Source organism: Silene latifolia, chromosome 11, assembly GCF_048544455.1.
Source record: "Silene latifolia isolate original U9 population chromosome 11, ASM4854445v1, whole genome shotgun sequence".
NCBI lineage: Eukaryota > Viridiplantae > Streptophyta > Magnoliopsida > Caryophyllales > Caryophyllaceae > Silene > Silene latifolia.
Genome location: NC_133536.1, coordinates 11689252 through 11710767, shown reverse-complemented (window position 1 = coordinate 11710767; position 21516 = coordinate 11689252). Strand labels below are relative to the sequence as shown.

General features: G+C 35.9%; 2 protein-coding genes across 3 annotated transcripts in view; one reads left to right on the top strand and one right to left on the bottom strand.

The window, feature by feature from the left end:
* Positions 1 to 2886, top strand: part of LOC141611039 (la-related protein 1A) — a 13247-nt gene extending 10361 nt beyond the window's left edge. Inside the window, 7 exon segments of the mRNA XM_074429446.1 lie at positions 98 to 438; positions 691 to 834; positions 1139 to 1202; positions 1311 to 1456; positions 1848 to 1952; positions 2518 to 2597; positions 2600 to 2886. Of these exon segments, the coding sequence (XP_074285547.1) occupies positions 98 to 438; positions 691 to 834; positions 1139 to 1202; positions 1311 to 1456; positions 1848 to 1952; positions 2518 to 2597; positions 2600 to 2682 (963 nt within the window). The 3' untranslated portion in view covers positions 2683 to 2886.
* Positions 2887 to 4652: 1766 nt separating this feature from the next.
* LOC141611038 (protein argonaute 4-like) lies at positions 4653 to 12715 on the bottom strand. Of its 2 annotated transcripts, none has more exons than XM_074429444.1 (23): positions 12342 to 12715; positions 10200 to 10460; positions 9909 to 10114; positions 9491 to 9709; positions 9272 to 9408; positions 9090 to 9187; positions 8911 to 9008; positions 8649 to 8817; positions 8402 to 8518; positions 8199 to 8306; positions 8023 to 8085; positions 7813 to 7926; positions 7561 to 7726; positions 7326 to 7438; positions 6905 to 7042; positions 6687 to 6817; positions 6522 to 6587; positions 6231 to 6294; positions 6019 to 6130; positions 5801 to 5874; positions 5414 to 5508; positions 5292 to 5323; positions 4653 to 5193 (listed from the first exon to the last, which is right to left on the bottom strand). In XM_074429444.1, exons 2-23 carry the CDS (start codon positions 10452 to 10454, stop codon positions 5018 to 5020), a joined length of 2751 nt encoding a protein of 916 aa, XP_074285545.1. In that variant the 5' UTR covers positions 10455 to 10460; positions 12342 to 12715; the 3' UTR covers positions 4653 to 5017. The 2 variants fall into 2 exon arrangements, with proteins under 2 accessions (XP_074285545.1, XP_074285546.1); XM_074429445.1 differs by having other exon boundaries at positions 10200 to 10457; positions 12342 to 12640.
* Between the last annotated feature and the right edge of the window lie 8801 nt (positions 12716 to 21516).

Sequence of the window (21516 nt, the reverse complement as noted above, 5' to 3'; positions counted from 1 at the left end):
AATTTTGCTGCTTCAGTTTTGATTTTCTGAATCCCCTTCTGTTTGACACCTGTGAAAGATACTTTATCGTGTTCAATATGTTGCTCTACACTGTCAGGAACTCAAAGCAAAAAGATCTCACCATAGGAAGATCAATTTCAACGCCGGGAACAAAGATGGGAGTGCTAGATCACCTAAGACTTCTACAACTACATTGAATACTAAGTTAAATGAAACGTCTCATAAAGGAAATGCTTGCAGTGAGTCTGGGGATTCAAGCAATAGAAAGAATCAACACAAAGGTCCTTCTAAGAACCATTCTATGCACAAGCAAAGATTTTTTTCGAACAATTTTAGGCATCATGGAGGTGGTAAGAATTCATTTGGAGTAGTATCGGAGAGTCCTCCAAGCAACTCAGTTGGGTTTTTCTTCAGTTCTACACCACCAGAAAATCAAGGGTATGTCTGGGTTACTTGTTGATTAGTAGCTCTCACTGTTTGCGAGTCTTTTATTCAGGTTGGAATATAGTAAAATACTCCGTATTATATACGGTATATAACTTATGTTCCACAATCTGTGATATTATTAGCTTTCTGCGACTGGTTTAACTTTGTTTGTAAACTGTGTTAACTATTTATCTTGTTTTGCTTCCATATTTCTTTTTCTATTTTGTACTTTGTTTCTAAATTTTGGCGCTCTGATTATGACAGCCTCAGATCTTCTATATTGAGCTCTTCTCCTCATGGAAATGTTGCGAGCAGTAGCCCTCCTGTAGGCTCCCTGCCAAAGCCCTTTCCTCCGTTTCGTCATCCAAGTCACCAATTGCTCGAAGAAAACGGCTTCAAACAACAAAAGTAAGACGTTCTAGTACAAATATTTCTAATTTTTGGCCCACTGGTGTTGTTTTGATAAGATATTACTTCCGCCATACTAATATATTGTCCTTTGACTTCGATGAAAATTTCAAGTTATTTTTTCGAAATTTGGTTAAAATTTCCCCTTTATACAATTGCCCATTCGCTCCCGCTGACTTCAAAACCTGGCTCCATCACTGGGTCAAAGTCAACTTTGCTTACCAAAAATGTTTGATTTTGTTTACTGGCTGTGGCATTTAGGTCAACGTGCTGAATAGTTCATTTTACTGTTGCTATTTCCTAGGTACAAGAAGTATCACAAGCGGTGCCTCAGTGACCGAAATAAGCTAGGAATTGGTTTGAGTGAGGTGAGAAATGGTTATATACGTATACTTCTCAAGTCGGTGTACTTATGCCTTCGGAATTTGGTGGTTTTAATCATGTCAAATTTACGAGTTTGACTTGCTTGCCTGCAGGAAATGAATACTCTCTATCGATTTTGGTCATATTTTCTCAGAGACGCGTTTGTTCCTGTTATGTATAAGGAGTTCAAGGACTTAGCTTTGGAGGATGCAACTTCTAATTACTATTATGGACTGGAATGTTTGTTCAGGTTCTATAGGTGATTACCTTATCCAATTTTTTTTCCTTACTTCATCAATCTTCTTACCAACAGGTTTCTTATATATTAATACTTGGTTCACTTTTAAGGTTTTCCGGACCCTTATGTTTTACTTCGATTTTCAAAATCGTTTTAATCTTTATTCTTGATTTAAATTCTTTTTTATAAAAGAAATTAGCACCTTAAGTTTACCTTCTTTTGTATTATGTTTCACTCCCCTTTTGTTTTTCACCTTTTCTTTTCTATATTTTCGCATTTTGAGTTGTGTTCACCCATAATGATTCAGGATTTTGGGATTAAGGCTCGATGTTGTACTTCATCAATCTTTTCTTTATTTGATAAAATGCGTATTTTAGCATTGACTGATCTTTTGATCTTTTTCCCCTCGCAGCTATGGCTTAGAGAAGGATTTCAGAGATGACCTATACATGGATTTTGAACAGCTTGCCCTCGACTTTTACAAGAAAGGCAATCTTTACGGCCTTGAAAAATATTGGTAGGTCTTGGATCTATGCAAACTTTCTCTATATTTTTCAACATTTTACGACGGTTTCAAATAATGATTCATGTTTACGGACCTCATACTGTCATTACCTTTTTGAGGTTAAGGCTCTATTGTTGTTGTAGTTGTATCAAATCTGAGACGTAAAGGTATGTAAGCCTCTTTTTAAATCATAATAATGACGGGAATCTTATAGATTAACACTTGGTTCACTTTTAAGGTATTCCGGACCCTTAAGTTTTACTTCAGTTTTCAAAATCGTTTTAATCTTTATTCTCGATTTAAATTCTAAGTTTTTATAAAAGAAATCCGAACTTTGATTTTTAAAACCTACTGTATAAGTTTACTTGACTTTTTGCATTATGTTTCACTCCCCTTTTGTTTTTCACTTTTTCTTTTCTATTTTTTTCGCATTTTTGAGGTGTGCGTTCACCATGGACGGTTATAAAGGATGATTCATGTCAGCCGACCCCAAATCATTTTGGGATTAAGGCTCTGATGTTGTTGTTATTGTTATTGTTGTTAATGACGGGAATCTTACTAATGTTGCATTTGGCAGGGCATTCCACCATTACCGGGAAGCACGTGATCATAAAACACCCTTGCAGAAAAATCCAGAGTTGGAGAAGCTGCTGAAAGAAAGTTTCGTAGTTTAGATGATTTTCAACGTGCCAGAAAGTCGTCTGGGGCAGTGGCTGAAACCTCGCCTTTAGTACCAAAGTAATTGATCGAGAATCCAATTTTGAGAACCATTGTCTAACATCTTTAGACGAAACCATACCGAGCTTGCAAGCAAATCGATTTCTCACATAGAAATGAGTCCATGGGTTTTGTATATTTTTAGCTCTATTTTTGGTTTAGTTAGTTAGAGTTGTCGAAGTGTAACATTACTCTTTTTACCCCCCGAGTTGCGTGAGAACTCGTTGAGGCATCCCGGTCCTTTTGGGTCGACTCCTACCATGGAGTACTCTGTACATAGAACCGGAAAACAAATAAACAGAAAGCACCAAAAAAAAATAAAAAAAAATAAAAATTGACTGGACAAGGAAATTTTTTTGTTGTTCTTGCAATTTTGCACATTGGAGTTGTCTCAGCATGCGAAGTAACAAGCATGACTGCATGAGCATGTAGTGACTGCAAAGTTTGATTGCGTACTGAAATGGTTGGGTGGCGACACAAGAATGTTTCTCATGTTTGTGGATCAACAAATTTTCAATTAAGACGGGCACAGGAATTGGCTCTGGAAGATTGATCATGTTTGTGGATCAACAAATTTTCAATTCAGTACTTGTACTTTAAAGAGGGGGCGGGGTTATCTGCCCTCCTTTTTGCGTATGGCATCTTTACTCCCTTTGGCAGCATCCCCATTTCCAAGAAGATCCCGGGCTCGATCTGGTCTTCGTCTTAACAATGTTGTAGATAGTGTTACAACTAATAACTCCTTTTTCATGGGTTATCGTCCCTTTTGATGGATTGGCGATATTTTGTGAGATAAATTATATTGTATTTCAATTTTATTTTAATAACTCGATATTTTATGAGTAATATTGACACTTTTAAATAAGTAAGTTATCAATATAAAACATTAGCTTATCAAAATAAAATATTTTTTACTATCAAAATAAAATATTTTTTACTAATTTATTAGAATTTTATTGGGCTTTTTGTAATTACATCTCCATTCTCCAATATAACATTGGCAACTAAAATTGTTAATCGGTCAATTAAAAAGCGCAGTCATATTTAATTTTAATAAAATTAAAAGTGCACTCGTAATTTTTGAGTTCAGATAAATCGCAAAATTCTCTCTATTCAAACAAACCCATAACGGAAAGCGATACTTCTTCTGCCTTGAGGCATTTTTCGACATATAGTTAATTTTTGCATGTTTATATAAGTTTCTTGGTTAATAAAAACTTGTGAAAGATACCTACAAATCTACAATACCTTTTCAATATATCATCCTAAATTATTGTTTATTTTAAGTTTTATTTTAAAATTTTGAGTTATGCTTTAGTATAAAATTTTTGAAAGACGTTTACTAAAACATTAAACTAAAAAAATATAATATTACTCAAAAACTATATTTATAAATGATAATATCTTTCGAAAAAAAATGGCGTCTCAAAAATTACAAAGATTTGCTATCTCTGAAAAGAAAAAGTATTTTGTTCCCATGTTCATGAGTTTCTTGTTTAATAAAAACTTGTAATTGACTTAAAACTGGGAGAAAGGCACCAAGTCCCGGAAAAATGGCCTATTCGGGTCAGAATTGGTTCATTTTGACAGTTGAGTCATCTTCATGTTCATCTCTAAGGTCAAGTCCACTAATTTCGGTGCAATCATCGGTCCGCGTCACTAGGGGCATTTTCACAACATTTCCAAATAGTCATTTACAGATTGGGCAACTCAGTTTGAGTTTCTAGCCAAATTTGAGTCGGACATCGGCTTCACGTCTAGCCCATAGGACTATACGAGTCAGGTCACCAATGACAATCATGACATGTCGAGGTGCAACCATAGACACAAATCAGTCGATGTTGCTGGGCAGCTGCTTTGCGTTCAAACCTTGCAAAGTAATTCATCAACATAGAAAAAAATCACCTCGAATAGCATAGGCACACAATACAGCATAGGCACACACAGCACGTGGAACACAATACAGCATAGGCACACACAGCACGTGGATGATTCGACACCAAACCAAAGAGTTCAAATTAAAAATTAACTGCCCAAGTAGCTTATTAATACTACCAGTGACAGAAAATTATATTATCCTTAAGCAAGTACAGATTCTGCCGGAAAAGCAGGACAGACCAACGCGGACAGTTGCAAAACCTAGGATAACTTAACCTACAGTTCTGATTGTTCTACGCCTAAAGCCATTATTGCAAAAGAGGCATAGGCGTCCACACGCGAGTGTCAAAGTGTCAAATCACATCGACAAACATTTAGGAAACGAAACTAGTCAAGGAAGTTTTACTACGGTAGTCTGGCCAAACGAGGTTGGCCCTATATTTACACAAGGGCACCCAGCATAGGGTGACGGTTTTCTTCTTCTAACAGAAAAACATGGAGCTAGACACGTTCTCCTGAAGCCTGGGTAGCTGAGGAACAGGAACGGAACCAGGAGCAGTCACACCACCATGGCTTGAAGTTGTGTCCGAAGTGTCTTCAAACTTCATGAATGTTCCAACTTGTGTCGCCGCCAAATGGGCATAGCATACAGGTGCCACTGAAAAAGAAATAGAACAGTAGAATCAGCAACATTATTGTGGCAGGACATTTGCGCGGAAAAAAGGATTTAGAACGAAAAAAGAATTGACTGCTTACCAACAGAAATGGCAGTGGTACTCCTCTGGTACCTGCATGATAACCAGTTTCTTCTATGAGTGACAACGCTTACCGTCAATATTTTCATCGGTAAACCTAAAAGTAGAGAAGAGGTGACTTACACATAAGATAGTGAATGCACAAGCTCCTGCAGATCATCTGGAGAGAAACCCACTTCATCGAAAAGTACATGGTAATGGGTTGGCCTGGTTGTACCCTGCGTAAAACCAAAGGCGATATTGATCTAGTTACAAAACTTCAGAACAGACGACACCAACATTTTATTAAACAACTTGCTATAAATCAAAGAACTGCAGAATATGAGGTCAGAACTTCAACTCGGTGGAACAAAGTGAAAAATCTGACTGGTTCGTATACTTAAGTCAAATTACCAGGTTGAAGGAGATGACAATCTTAAGATAGACCAGCACATACGTAATACGAAAGAACGAAACAAAACAAATATCACAAGGATTTGACAAATAAAGCACTATGCTTCAAACACTCACAATCATTCCCGCATGTGCGCACAGGTAGAAATCATTAGTCCTTGGATGGCAGACCTGGTTATCAATGATGGTGCCTGTATAAAATTATCAAGATATTAATAGTCGTAAACTTTGGGTTCCCCTTCTGGTTGTGGGATTTACAAGTCCGTTAAGTTAAGAGTACCACTACTATAATAATAAAAAAAATTGTACAGTATCACCAACAGTAAGCTAATTACCTGGGGGAACATTATCGGGAGAACCTTTCTGGAAGAACTTTGTGTGGTGGTTCTTCTGAGCAATAATGACGGTAAACTTGGGGTTCCACTTCTCATCGAGGAACTTACAAGCCTAGTAAGAGTGTTTCAGAATGTTAAACTCTGAGCTCAGATCAGGATTCAAATTTCAAAGGAAGTAACAATTTATAACCATATTAGAAAGTAAGATTCACCTCAATGATCTGGTCTAACTCGATGTTCAAAACTTGATTAAATTGTGACTCACTAACTCCATCCCTGCATTGACAAAAAAACGGACTATAAGTCACCCGCAGACAACTGTTTAAGTACAGAATTTCTGAAATGATTGGTTTTATTGCGTAAATTACGTGCTCAAAAATAAAATTGATCGCTTACATAATAGGCATTAGAGTTTTCATCAAGAAACCAAAAACAACTTTTTATGATTCAGCCAAATCTAAGCTTTAGGGTACAGAAAAAATTAAAAGGGGAACAACAAATACCTGAAGATGATTATGTTTTCGGGCTTTCTTTTCTGGGAGCTTGTATAAAAGTCAATCAGAAGCTCCCTGATTCAAACAAGTACCATGTCAAAAAAAATCAAATTTCAAACCAATTTCACCTACAGGCTACAGCCAAAAATAAACAATTAGGAGAATGATTTGCACCTGATAATGCCATCATCTTCAGTATCAGATATACGCTTAAATAAGTTGTCGATCATTTCAACTTTAGGAGATTGTGTGCGGACACATGCCCTGTATCGAGAAATCAGAGGCCAGCACCTTGAACTAACAACCTACATAGGCAAGATCATCCAAGACCGATAATGAGATAAATGTCTTTAAAAGGAGAGGGGGAAGATACAGAGAAAATCGAAGCCTACAGCAGCAATAGATGGCACATCAGAATGGCCTGGTGATCCATGGGAAACATCCATGCCCACAATCATGGTTGGTACTTTGGAAATCAAAGGGATGGACGGAGTGTGCTCCACAGCCAGCATGGAGTTTAGACCGCCAAGCTGCATAAGAAAGCACAGAAACAATCAGAATAATGACTCCCATTTTAGGACATAGAAAGCTACCCAAATCCTCTCTTATCAGGAAGCTAGCCGTTACACCCTTAAAAAAGTACCACTATCCCAAATTTATTTTCTCAATTTGATTTTGAACGGATGTCAGCTCGGCTTTGACCAATGACATCTTCAAATAAGCAGAGAACATGTAATATATAATTTAAGAGCAAAATGCCATAATGTAAAATATTCTTCAACATTCTTAGGACTCAAGCATTTGCAGCCTCACCTTGGCATTTATCTTCAGCAAAACATTTGTCAAATACTGATCATTAACCCTCACAGGGGCTATACACTGAGTCACAATCCCGAAATCTGCAAGACACTTCTTTTTCCAGGGACCTACAAATTAGAAGCCATCTTAGCAAGATAACATTACATGAGTGGCTCCTATGATTCCGTCAAATGCATATTAGCAACTGAGTTGCAAAAAAATATAAATGGTGACAAAACTAAATATATACCATAAAGATCACAGTTTTTCCTCTCTGGAAGAAGGCACAGCAGAAATTTGGGAGCCCCAGGAAGCTTCGATTGTACGTCCTCGAACATCTTTTCAACTCTGACAAGAGGAGGAGCACGTCTGTTTCCTCCATTTTCTTCAAAAACATCAAATGGATCTTCATAACCCTAAAAGACAACAGAACAGAAATCGTAAACTATCATTCCACCAACTGATCAGGAAAAAAAATCAAAAAAAAACAGAAGTTACTTACTATGCCTTTCATATTTGCACACTTGTTCAAATCTCTGATGAGATTCCTGACATCACATCGAGCTGAGAAGTTCACAACTGCCCACTTTTCTATCTTAGCAGGGTCCACGAGTTTCTTCACAAAGAAAAACAAAGTCAGATACTCAAATCTTCAAAATACCAAGAGAACTAACACGTATCCACCAAAAGTACGCATTGTGAGAAATGAAACCTTATTGTTGAAATTCCAACGCCCATTACGAGGGAAGAAATCGTCGCCATTTCCAGCTTTAAGCTGAAACCAAGTCACAGTTCGAAGTGTCAAATGGCCACGAACACAAGAGGTAGTAAGAAGATTTGGAATAACATATATTGTGGATAAATATAAATTTCACAGGAAAGGGATACCTTTGGAGCTGGAAGAACACGGGCATCAATTTGAGTAAAGTTATTGTTGATAGTGATACCACAAGTTTTCAGCATCGGTTCCGCATCATAATTACTAACCTTCAGAGCCTGAGGTGATCAAGAACAAAATAACACATGACACTCTTGTAGATAAATAAATAAATATTGCATGAAAAAGCATACTTAATTGTTTAGGCACTCACGTGAGACAACACACTCATTCTTTCCTGAGGCTTCTGTCTAGATTTTTCAACCAATGACGCTCGTTGGAGCCCACTTAGAGATTTTGTGTATCGTTGGAGTGAAACCAACGAGCAGAGCTATCAGAGAAAAGCAACAATTATAACATTAGAGATGGAATCATAGTAAAAGAAACATCAAGTGTTAAAATGTAAAGTAGGCATCAACTGTTAAATGAAAAGTAGATAGTGTAAAAACTCCAAAATTTACCTCCAGTGGGATGAATGTAGGTCGCTTAGGCTTCCCAACATTGATACACGGCAAATCAGCAGAATATCGCAACTGAATATTGCGATGGTTAACAAAATAGTCAAGGACTGTAATTTCAACAGTTTCAGGTTCACCATTATCTTCTCCACGTCGTTGTTTCAGTGTAAACCTACATAGCATAGAGCAAAAGAACAATTTAGGCTGTTTCACATAAAAGAGAGTATTTCTCAAATCATCGACCAAGCACAGGCACAGCACATACGTTTGCTCCTTGCAAGGCAGTTCACTGAGTCCAGTTATTTTGTATTCCTGGTTCGAAGTAGTTGCCTTGATCCTCAAATTCTTGAGCATTCTCTTGGCCTGCAAAACATTTTCAAAAACGTCAATAAATCAATAATTAATACAAACTAAAACTAATGTAGAGAATAAAAATAAGATTACCTTGGGCCAGTCAATAGAGTAAGGATCTCTAACATTCTGATTAGCAATTAAGAAGTCCACCACTGGTCCTGGCTGGACAATCATAGTCGTTGACACATCTGTAAGAAAAATTGCAACGAAATTAAGTCCAACATCAAAAAAATGCATGAACTTTGCTGATGTAAAGCTTTCAGACATATTACCAATGTTCAGAGACAGGCCACCCTGGGTGCCTCGGAAGCTAGAGTGAAAACCTCTGCAACCTAGAACACCGCCTCCTACATCGGCAAAGTTCTTTGGATCATTGTGAAAAAATGATTGTCGAACAAGCAAGCAGCCCCTGAACAAATATGGTAATATAAGAAGACTAATACATGGAAAAGAAATAATAAGTTTCACCGAATATTGGTTGAAATCCTCACTGTTTTGCAGCATGTTGCCTAAGGATAATATCAAGAACTCTAACAGCTTCCATGCTTTTCTCATTTTCTTGACCACGAATCACATTAGCAATGGCCTGCATTGGGATTTTTGCAGCAAAGCTAAATTCAACTTTGAATGTTTTTGACTGGTACGGGCGCCGTAATCTCTTCTTGTCACCTTCATTCTCTTGCGCATCAGGGCTTGCATTCCCATTAGTCCTAGAATACAAAAGGGGTTCGACATCTCAATTATAAGCATAAATAACCATCAAATAGCAATAAGCCACTGGCTAGAGAAAGCCGCATACAAAGATAATTTAAAACCACACCAATTCGAGAAAAATCCCAACCCTTTAAACCCACTAGAATTACCAATGGTATGCATCGAAACAAATCAGAAAATCTAAAATTGTGTTACCTGGCTGCAGTTACATCCTCCAGCACAACATCGAATTCCAGTTTGTTACTAGGGAGTGGCCCGATTGTGAACAGACTCTTTTCACCATCGTAAGCAAAGTCTTTCCCAGCCAATTCAGTGTCATATGTATCATGAACTCTGTCAAGAACTTTCCTCCCCACGCCCTTGGCATCAACCGGGCGACCATCCTCATACATAATATTCACCTGTAAGTCATTATGTCGAATAATCAGTTTCAGCCTTTGGCTTAAATTTCAAGTAAGTGGCGTTAAAAGTAAGAGAGGGTCATACACTGTAATGGTGAAACTGGCCATCTATATTGGCCAAGTTCACTTTGAAATGGTTACTTAAAAGTTGGGCCTTCTGTCCCCTAGTCCCAAAACCACGCCTAGCCATTGGGACACGTTTCACCTTGGGTATCTCGGGTTCTGCTTTCAACGGCACAACATCTGGAGGAATTTCTGCAGGAGGGGGCGGTGGTGGTGGCAAACCATCAGCAGAACCATTTCCGTTCGCTCCATTTCCATTGTCCTCATGTGAATCCATCTTCTACTATAATCCAAAACATACAGCATGTCAAAATCCAAAACATTGCAAGAACACAAATATAAAGAACATCGTTTACCTATAACTCGATCACGACATTTACTATGAAATATTCGTACAGCTGACATTCAAAACTAACAAGCTGACGATGAATTGAATACAATACCATATTAAAACATGAATAAACTCGCAATTTTTTCTTTAAAAGCTCAAATTTCAGAAATCAATTATCCAACACATTTACATATGAAATGCATCCAGCAGCAAACAAGCACAAAACAATAACATGCAAAACTCGTCGAAGAGATTTACCATGTAATACTCGAACAGATGACACTCAGGTTAATAAAAGTAGGAATAAGCTAGGACAGACACTGCGGCGCCGAAAAAGTTGACATGCAAATCAGGATAAAGCTAGGATTTATCATACTAAGACTAGACATACCTCATTTTACCCAACATCCCTCATTTTACAACCACAAATACTCACACATACACAAAGAAAGAATACATACTACTTCCAGGTTCAAATTCACTACAATGTTCTCGTTTGCCTTTTTAAGTCAAACTTTATAAAAGCAATAACGTTTAAAAAGCATTTGTGTTAAAATTATGAACCTTACTTTACTATGATGCAAAATAATTCACAATTGTTACAGTAATAGAGTTTTCACAATTATTTTTCAACAAAAAATTAATTATACGAAGTATTATAAATGCACAAAAATAGGGTCAAAGCGAAAAGTTAAGGAGGGGAAAAAAATAATTAATTATGCATAAATGCATGAACAAAGGGTCAAAGTAAAAAAGTTTAAGAGGAACATTTTAATAAATGAGAGAGAGTAATTAAGTAATTAATCGCATGCAAGCTATGAATACACATAGCTAGCTACACACAGCTAGTTTTCTGTTTAAAACAGATATACTCGTCTTAAACAAGAATTTGTGAGACAGCAGTTCATGAAAATTTAGGTGAAGATTAAACAGAATACTTGGAAAAAACAATAAACTAGAAAAATGTCAAAAAAAATAGAACATTTGATGAGATATCTGTCAGATTAAAAGTCAAACTAGCCAACTACTCAAATAAAAAGTACATAAACACACAAATTACTGACATGCAAAGTGATATAAGCAATTAAAAATACAAAATAACCTCAGAAATTCACAAATTACAGCTAAAAATGCTAAATATTCAGAGATTATATCATCTAAACATATTTCACAAATTTCCCCTAAAATTAAACAGAATGCAAAGGAAAAAAAAACACTAAAAAACATCAAAAAAAATAGATTAAACCAAATAAATTACTACAACAACTGCAATAGATTTAAATTTCTTCTAATTAGAATTAGAAGAACATATTCAACAAATTTACCCTAAAAATAAACAGAATGCAAAGAAAATAAACACTAAATAATCATCTAAAACTCGAAATTAAACAAAAAATACCAAATAGATACAAACTTTGATGAAATCAACAAAACCCCAGAAAAAATCAACATAAATACATGCATGACAAACACTAAAAAATCATCAAAAAATCAAGAACTGCAAAATAGATGCAAACATTGAAGAAATCAACAAAGACCCAGAAAATATCAACAATAAAACATGCATAATAATCAATAAAAATCCAATCTCCCAAATTTCCCCCAAAAATCAAACATAATGCAAAGAAAATAAACAGTAAAAAATCATCAAAATTAACCAAAGAAAGTCAAAAACATACAAACATTGATGAAATCAACAAAAACCCAGAAAAATCAACAACTAAACATGCATTATAATCAATTAAAATCCAATCATTTACCAGAAAAAACAAGATTTAACTCAATAAAGTACCAAAATCTGATGAAAAAAAACTAGGGTTTTAGTTGTTATACCTGTGAAGACCACAAAATAAGGAAAATATGAAGATTTTTATTTTATTTAATTTTTAGGGAAAAGTGAAATTGTGTTGCAAGTGAAAGACTGAAGCCCTATTTATCCTATGGAATGGGTTAAGCACTGAAGAGAGAGGAATTAGGCGGAGGAATGACTGATGTGTGATACTGTGCTCTCACACTTGTTACTGGGTACCGGTTATTCCGGTTCGGTTATTTAATTTTTGGGGGTAATTGACTGTTTTGCCCTTGGGTCCACCCTACCTACTTTAGTACTTTTGGTAACGTACTTTTTTTATGAGAGGAATTTATGGTAGGAAATAATTTTGAAATAAATTGTGGGGGGATTATGGGAAGGGTGGAAAAGGAAGTTTGTGATTATGTGGGCCTGAATGGGTTAAAGCTAGCAACGACATGGATCCGGCATCACCGCATCAGTGTATGGGTTTGGGTTGAGATTTAATGACTCGTTTAAGTAAATACGGTCGAAATAAATACGGCACGAGATTTAATTAAGTCAGGTTTAGGTTGAACTCTCTAAACACGACCCGACACTAATGACACTTTCACTAATTAATCCTAAATTTTTTTTATACTATTTTACATTTTTCAACATGACGCGAAAACATGACACAAACCTGACGCCAAATTTACGGGTTTGGATGAGCCTTGATGACTCATTTATGTAAGCGGATCAAGTTTGAATAGTTCGTGACCCATTTACTACGACACGGACACGACATTATTCTATCTGTTTGTCATGTCTAAATGTGAGGATTATTAACTTGTCTAAGAATAATTAGTCTATTTTAAAGATGAATATAACAGTCTTACAAATAAAATGGATTAGATGACGTTCCATTTATTTAGATATAATAAGTTTTTTGCTAATATTTAGTCATTTTAATTTTGTTTTTAGTGTTATTAGAGCATCCGCCAATGAGAGAAATAACCTTCCCTTTTGCCTTCTCTTTCCTCAAATAAGTAACCTCATTGTTGCACCAACCTCCCCATTATCAGTCTGTCTTGCTTAAGACCGCCTTATTTCAGACCGCAATAAGACCTCTCACAAGTGAGAAGCACATGGGTGGTGGACCACCTCCATGTGTTTTCCCACTCACACCCTAAATGGGTTTTTTGTGAGAGGAAATGGTATCCGTCTGACCATTTAAGACGGATATGGCGGTCTGAAATAAGAATTTGTGCCCCATTATTTGGGGCTCCACTGTTTTTAGAGAAGGTACCCAACAAAAAAGTAATGCAATTTGTGTTACTTTTGGGGAGGTTTCCAAATTTTTGTGTGTGAATTGGGAAACCTCATTGTTGCATAGATGTAGTTATGAAATGAGGAGAGTAAATGGAAAAGTTTGTGGAAAATGAGGTGGCCTGAACGAATAAGAAAAGGAAAGAGAAAATATGGGAAGCCTCACTTTTGTGAATGCGCTTAGACCCAAGGCAAATCCTCTGTCCCATTGTGTATTACATCTCATGTCTCGTCACTTTAATATAAATCCCTATTTTTATTATTTCAAGCATGATGTGTCACGAGATTAAGAGGATTGGATACAACTATACAAGATATGACACAGATGTGGGAAAAGTGATCTCAATTCTATTTGATCCATTTTAAGTTTAATACGACTCTCATCTTAAACAAAAATTTGTGATCTCGAAATTAGATGGTTGGATATTGAGTGTATTATGCTATCGTGTATATAGCCATCGTGATTGATTCGTAAAATAGTGAGTTATTTAATTTTTTTGAACATTTTACATATTCGCTACCAATCACAGTATTACTTGTTTTTATAATTGAATGAGATTGATGTACGGATTGCTTACCTCATACTCTAAGGTTCTGTTTGGTAAATTAACTAAAAAGGTGGCTGAAAACTCAAAAGGTAGCTGAAGACTGAAATTAACTGAAACTTGAAAAGGTAACTGATAAGGTAGCTGAAAATTAAGAACTGGTAAGGTAGCTGATTATATAAAAAAATGTTTGACAAACTAACTAAAAAGGTAACTGATTTTGATGAAATAACGTAAAAAGATATGATAATTATTTAATAGTACATATTAAAAGGGTAAAAAAGAAAAATCAAATCAGGTAGCTGAAATCTCAAATGCTACTCTAGGTAGCATTTCATTTCAGGTAGCTTATTTGTTTCAATAAGCTACTTGTCAAACACTTACAAAAAAACAACCTACCTGAAATTTTGGTCAAATAAGTTACTTTAACCAAATAAGATACATAAAATGCTTTGTCAAACAGAGCCTAACTGCGAAGTTATGGGTTTGAATGATGCCCATGGGATTAAAACAAACTTACTCATCAACTGATTATCTTGTTGTGAAAGCATTTGTCGCGAGAAAACTACTCACTGTTATCGGCTGTGTACACTTGAGATCTAGCAAAAAGAACTACTCTGTTTTCCTTTTCTAGTGAACCATTGTTAGATTTGTTAATGTACCTTATGTGGGAAGGAAATTTGTTATTACTAGATACCTACCTCTTAATTGAGCCTATTTTCTCTCCATTTTCTAAAAAGAAATGGAGAGACAAGTTCTTATCAATAGTCCGGATTGTATTTTGACAATATCTAATGATTCTAAATTTACGCATAAAAATAAAAGAAAATTGAGGATGAAAGGAGAAATTATTATTTAAAGAGATTGTGAGAGGAAATGGAGAGAAAGAAAATGGAGAGGATCCATTTTCCACTTAATTATAGTCGAAAATTAACTATAAGGTAATTTTTTTTCTTTTTCTTATTAGCTTAAAGAGTTATAGTATACTCCCTAGTCCCTTTGACTCAGATCAAAGGTAGTATAAAAAAAATAGAGTATTTAAGAAAATGTGGAAAATGTAAGGGTAAAGAGATAAAAAAATAGGTGGACCATGTAATTGTGAATTAGTAGGTGAGCCATGTAATTGCATTTTGACTAATTATGAAATGAGTGTAAGCACAACTTGGTAATGTTGTGAGTCAAATAAGGAGTGTTACCTTTGATTAGATCATCTGTTTATCGTAAATGTTACTTTTGGGTCTTAGTAAGAGGGAGTATATGTCACATTAAGGGGTTGTTTGGTTGCCACTTAGAAAACATAGGCATTGGGAAATCCCATGATTTTGAAAAATATGGGTTGTTTGGTTGCCATAAATTTTGGAAAATGTAGGAATTAGAACTCCCCAGAAACTTCCAATGTCTACATGATGTGGGAAGTTGCTTACCTACTTCCCCCTTGGTCATTGGAAGTTCCTGTGGAATTTAATTCCTACATGAGCAATCAAACACTTTTCGGAAATTCACATGAATTGGATGAGGGAACGTAATTCCCATGAATTGTATTTTCCTATGAAAATTAAGTTATTTGATCAACCAAACAACCCCTAACTTAGGATACCTTTTTTGAACTAAACTGCAATGACGAGTAAAACAATATGATTTGAATAAGGGTTTATCTAAAATGTGCCCTAAGGTACATGTTAATAACCTTAATATGGTAAGATTGACAATATATTCTCATGAGATATTCAAGTATAAACTCATTATTAACATAATTAGTGAGAATATATTGTTAATCTTACTATATTGAGGTTATTAACATGTGCCCTTATGATACATTTTAGAAAAAATTCTTTGAATATTAAACTGAAGTTATAAAATCTAGATTAAGCTAACTGAACTAAAATTCATAGAATAAATATAATAGTCCATCACCTTAAGATTTTGGTTGAGATGGTTCATTTATAAAAAATAAACTGAATTATATTTGAAAATCAGAATATTAATATGAGACGGTTCTTCATGAAATCCACCCATTTATTACTCCGTACTATTTATTTTCCGTGAAGAATATTAACGTTGAAGAGGGGGAATTGGGTAAAAATTGTAGTGAAAAAAGTACTAAAAAGGGTAAAAATGGAAGTTTTCAATTTAGGAGTGGGGAAATGGGAGAAAGTGGGAATCAATAAGTTACCTGTAAAATAAAAAGTGAGTTGTTGCCATCCTTAAAATAAGAGGTTTGTTGGGAGAGTGGATAGAGTGACAATGCTTGTGACTTTTTATCCCAGTACTAGATCGTCGTGATGACACATGGATGAGAAGTCCTTGTTATACCAATTGTACCGTAAGTCTTGTTTGTAACCGTCACAAGTTGTACCGTCTCACCACTCCTTTTATTTTTCAACATTATTTACTAGATCGTCGGGATGACATCTGGACGATAAGTCCCTTGTTACTAGTTGTACCGTGAGTCTTGTTTATGACCGTCACAAGTTATGTTGTCTCACCACTCCTTTTCTTTTTAACATTATTTAATTCGGTTGTAAATATTATCATAGCTTGTAATCGTCACAAGTAAGAATTTGGGCAAATTGTATTATGGCATCGTATGCCTTACTTAGGGGAATAATGAGACGAGACAGTTTGGGAGCAACTTAGTCAAAGCTCGGTTAACGCTCGACTCATGCGCGCTCGGCTCGATATGCTCGTGAGCATCTCGAACTTATATGATTAGATAGGATATTGCTTATAATTTATCCTAAATATTTTGTCATAATTATATATTTGTATCACATATTTCAAATGTCTTATTGATTTTTAAATATTCATATCTATACCCATCGTGCATTCTTATTAAGAATATCGAAAGAAACAAAAAAAAAAAAATATTCCAATTATATAGGCTCGAGTTGAGCTCCATATTGCCTCTAGCTTGTGGTACAGCTCACAAGCTTGATAATAAGCACATTTTTTTTTCAAGTTTGGGCAAGATCGAAATTGCCTCGAGCTCAAGTTTTGCTTTATAGCACAACTCTAATAAGGCCAAGCTCGAGCTCACCCTAGCCCTACTCAATGATAAGAACTAATCATATTTTCCAAAAATACTCCGTAATAAAGTAAAATTTTAGCAAAATAAAAAACAACTCATTTATATTGACAAACGAATACAGTATTTTTTTTATAAAAATAAATTATCTTAAATCTCATTCTATCATCTATTGAGAAGCGGTCGTATTTTTTAATTTCCACCAAGTAAAGAATAGAAACATGGTCTAGTCTACGAGGTGGTTGGTCTTCCACTCACTGTCATCAACCGTTTGTGCTCTCTATAAAAATGGGAAAGTAGTCCTTATACATTAAATTATTTTAAAAAATTATTGTGTTAATTAATGTTCTTGTAATTGAACTTTGTCCCTTGTTCACGAGTAGTTGACATGTGCAATAATTTTGTTCACTAATTCTCATTTAATATCCCTTTTAAATTTAAAACGGGTTAAATAATAACTCATTTGTATAAATAGAACAAACATCTTATTATTCCCTAAACATTTTACTAGTATCTTATCCATAAAGTGGGATACTCTACTTAACCCAAGAGATGTTTAATTTACATGTTTTCTCTGGTCCAAGTTGACATGAGCATTTGATTTAGGGTTTTTTGTCAAACACAACCTTTAAAAAACTTTTTTTTCCAAACACAACCTTTAAAAAAAAAGTTTGTGAAACACAACCTTTAATAAATTTTTTTTTGTTAAACACGACATTTTGGCTAGAATTTGAACACTTGCAATAGAGTGACTTTAAGTCGATATTTGAGGTTGCAAACGAGGTCGATTTGAGGTGTTCTTATACTCTTTGGAAAGGTGGGACTACAAACTTTCCAGGCGTTACCAATACGGTGGTGATAGGCGGCCTTATGTGGGGTCTATTGGTGTGTAAAGTAAGGTTGGTCAAGGAGTGAATTGGAGGTAAAAACAAATAAGAAAAACACAAATTCACTCCTTAATCAAATTTTTACTTTACACACCAATAGACCTCATATAAGGCCACCTATCACCACCGTATTGATAACGCCTGGAAAGCTTGTACTCCCACCTTTCCAACGAGGTTAAAAACACCTCAAACCGACCTCGTTTACTATCTCAAACCTCGACCGTAAGTCACCCCATCAAAGTGTTCAAATTCTAACCAAAATGTCGTGTTTAACAAAAATAATTTTATTAAAGGTTGTGTTTCACAAACTTTTTTTTTAAAGGTGGTGTTTGGAAAAAAAAGTTTTTTAAAGGTTGTGTTTGACAAAAAACCCTTTGATTTATGTGAATTTCATTTACCATGGAAAATTCACTAAGTATATCCGCTCTATAATATCCAGTTGCTAATTTTTGGTGTATACTAGTCACTAGGTAAACTCTCGAGTATACGGAATAGTTTACAAATTACGTACAGGTCAACCACCCATTTTAGAGGGTGACATGCTTGAAGTTTAGAAGGCATAATCTAAGCCATTTACCCCCCCCCCCCCCACAATGCCACAAGATTGTTTTTAGTAAGGTTTGAACCTGAGACTCCCAATTTTACCATAGAAAACTCACAAAGTATACCGGCTCAATAATATCGGTTTTTTTTCGGGACGAGTGAATCCGCAGCCGCTACCTTCGGTGCACACTGGGTAAACCTTCGGGTGTACGTGATAGCCTGTAAACCACGTATATCAGATAAGCCACCCGAGGGTGACACGCTCGAAGTCTATTAGGCATAGACTCATGTCAATAATGCTGCACAAGATTTTGCTCTTGGAGAGGCTTTAACCTGGGTCTCCTGTGAATTTCACTCAAGTTTTAACTACTAGACTCCACCCTTACGGGTCAACCACCCTTTTTAGAGGGTGACATGCTCGAAATTTAGAAGGCAAAGGTCAAGCCATTTTACCCCCACAAGACCACATGATTGTTTTTAGTGAGGTTTGAACCTGAGACTCCCAAATTTATCATGGAAAACTCACCAAGTATACCCGCTTTATAATATCCAGTGGCTAATTTTGGTGTACACTGGTCACTAAGTAAACTCTCGATTATACGCGATGGTTTACAAATCACGTACACCAGGTCAACCGCCCTTTTTAGGGGGTGACATCTTCGAAGTTTAGAAGGCATAAGCTAAGCCATTTTACCCCCACAAGGCCACAAGATTGTTTTTAGGGAGGTTTGAACCTGCGACCATTGGGAGTTTATCCGTGTTTAACTACTTAAGTTACAATATGTTTGTTCCTCAATAAAGTTGTGAATCGTAGCGGGCCGCCTCGTAGACCGATTTCCAGCAGTCCGACCAGCACTAATGTCAACCCAGCCCATCCTAGTGTCATCCTCGGGTCGGGTTAGTGCTGCAATTTCCTCGGGTCGGGTCGGTCCAAACAACAATAAAAAATAGATGAAAGCCCAACCCAACTCGGTGCGGGCCTGTTACTCAGTAGGTCGGGCTAGGGCTAGACAAAACTGGTCGTGCATTGGTTCAACCCAACTTGGTCGTCATTTAGTGTCGTGTATGAGCTGCTGACACTCAGCCCGACTCGCCTCTTGTCCCGGCCTAACGCACACATCTCTTTTGCTCACCATAGGAGAAGTAAGTACTCTGAAAACAATATAGCTTGGAAATTTGACATGACAAGGCAAGGTGCAAGTTATGGTAGTTTACCATTGTAAGCACTTTGAATGGGCTAGAAATTAGGCTATTTTGTAAGGAAATTCAAGTTCTTTTGTAAATAAGTTTGAGCTTTATCAACTTTTTCACAAAGTTATTGAGTTGATTTTACAACAGTTGCATTTTTCTAAAGAAAAAAGAATCTCTTTTGAAAAGGAGTTTAACTTCCACTCTAATGATGCAAATCTCTTTTACGTTCTTATTTCTGTTGGTTTTAACCCGATTTTCAGTTCGTAATAACCTTTTTACGTGTCCGATTTGATGTCGTTTCGCTTATGAAAATGTTTGTACTATTCTTTCCCCTCCTCAACGAACGACCTTTTCATTCCAAGCTAGCCAACAAGTCTTCCGGTGGCTCATTTCCCATCGCAATGTTTTGATGTTGTATGTAAATGACAAGGGAAATCAAAGAGAGGTGGTGAGACCAAATATTGATGCTCTTGTGACGTTTGATATCGCTAATGCAATTTGAGCCCTTTTGGGTTTCTTTCAAAAAAAGAGAGGTGGTGAGACCAAATATTGATGTTATTTGTACTATTCTTAAAGATTTGAAGTTGTTTATACTATTCTTGACGATTCATTAATACCATTCTCAATGTTTTTATATTGTTGGAAGATGGCGAGGGTCGGGAGGCCAAACAGATGTTGTGAAACCTTTAACAAATCTGTAAGAACCAAAGACTAAGCCTCAACAAGTATTTGGACCTACCGAAGCTGTCTTGGTCTAGTGGTTAAGACGGAGGTATTGTGGACAATATGTCCCAGGTTCGAATCCCCTTTCCCCTCTTTTGTAATGCGACTAAGTGCGCACTTTAATTGACTAAAAAACAAGTATTTGGACCTTGTAATAGTCAATCACACTTTATGAAAAATGCTATCAAACCTTTTACACCTTAAGCAAGGCCACCAGAGGCACGACATTATGTTTTTTTCCACTCCATTGTTACATATCGGGTTGTGTTTATGGTCTATTTATTATTCAATAGTCAATCAGGCAAGGTTTTCCCAAATTTTGTTTTTTCATATGTAAGAATTAATTCGAAATTCTGACCACTTGTCTAAGAGACTATAACATTTGAGACCCACACGAACTAGCTTTTATTGCGGTAATCTCATGTTAACAAATCTAGTTATGATTCTTTAATCGCGGTTTGCATTTTGCTAACACAAATTTAAATCAAGATTAACCCGTAACGTTACACTAATTGATTAATAGCACCACAACTCCACAAGTGCAATGACTGATATGAGACTTAGATTAATTGTTCGAGTAATCAATTTAATTAATCGATTCATCAATAACACACTACTTAGTGTAACTAAACTAAATTTGGGAATCATTTTGTAACTTTTATTAACCCTTTTTTTGTAACCATAAAACAATTCCGCGTTAACCGATACCAAAACTCGGACTCAGACCAGACTCGAACCCAATTTCAACCATTTCTCCAAATTCCCGACTCAAACAAGTGACCATAGTCCACTCCACATCACATATTCTTGTTTGTGACGGCACTTATCCGTCACTCTTGAGTGACGGATACCATTTTACCTCACAAAGTACCCACTTTTTCTCTCTCTGTAACACTATTCATATGGTCCCCTTTCTCCACTAACCCATTTTGTTACCATTTTATCTCACAAAATATCCGCCACAAATAGTAACCCGTCACAAGGGAGACCAATTGAC

Bases quoted from the DNA above. Each gene is read 5' to 3' on its own strand.
- LOC141611038 (XM_074429444.1), bottom strand. From the start codon at position 10,454: ATGGATTCACATGAGGACAATGGAAATGGAGCGAACGGAAATGGTTCT. The intron at 9,188-9,271 runs GTAATATGTCTG...TTTTTCTTACAG, and splicing joins TGGCCTGTCTCTGAACATTG to ATGTGTCAACGACTATGATT. The intron at 8,086-8,198 runs GTATCCCTTTCC...ACTTGGTTTCAG, and splicing joins GTGTTCTTCCAGCTCCAAAG to CTTAAAGCTGGAAATGGCGA.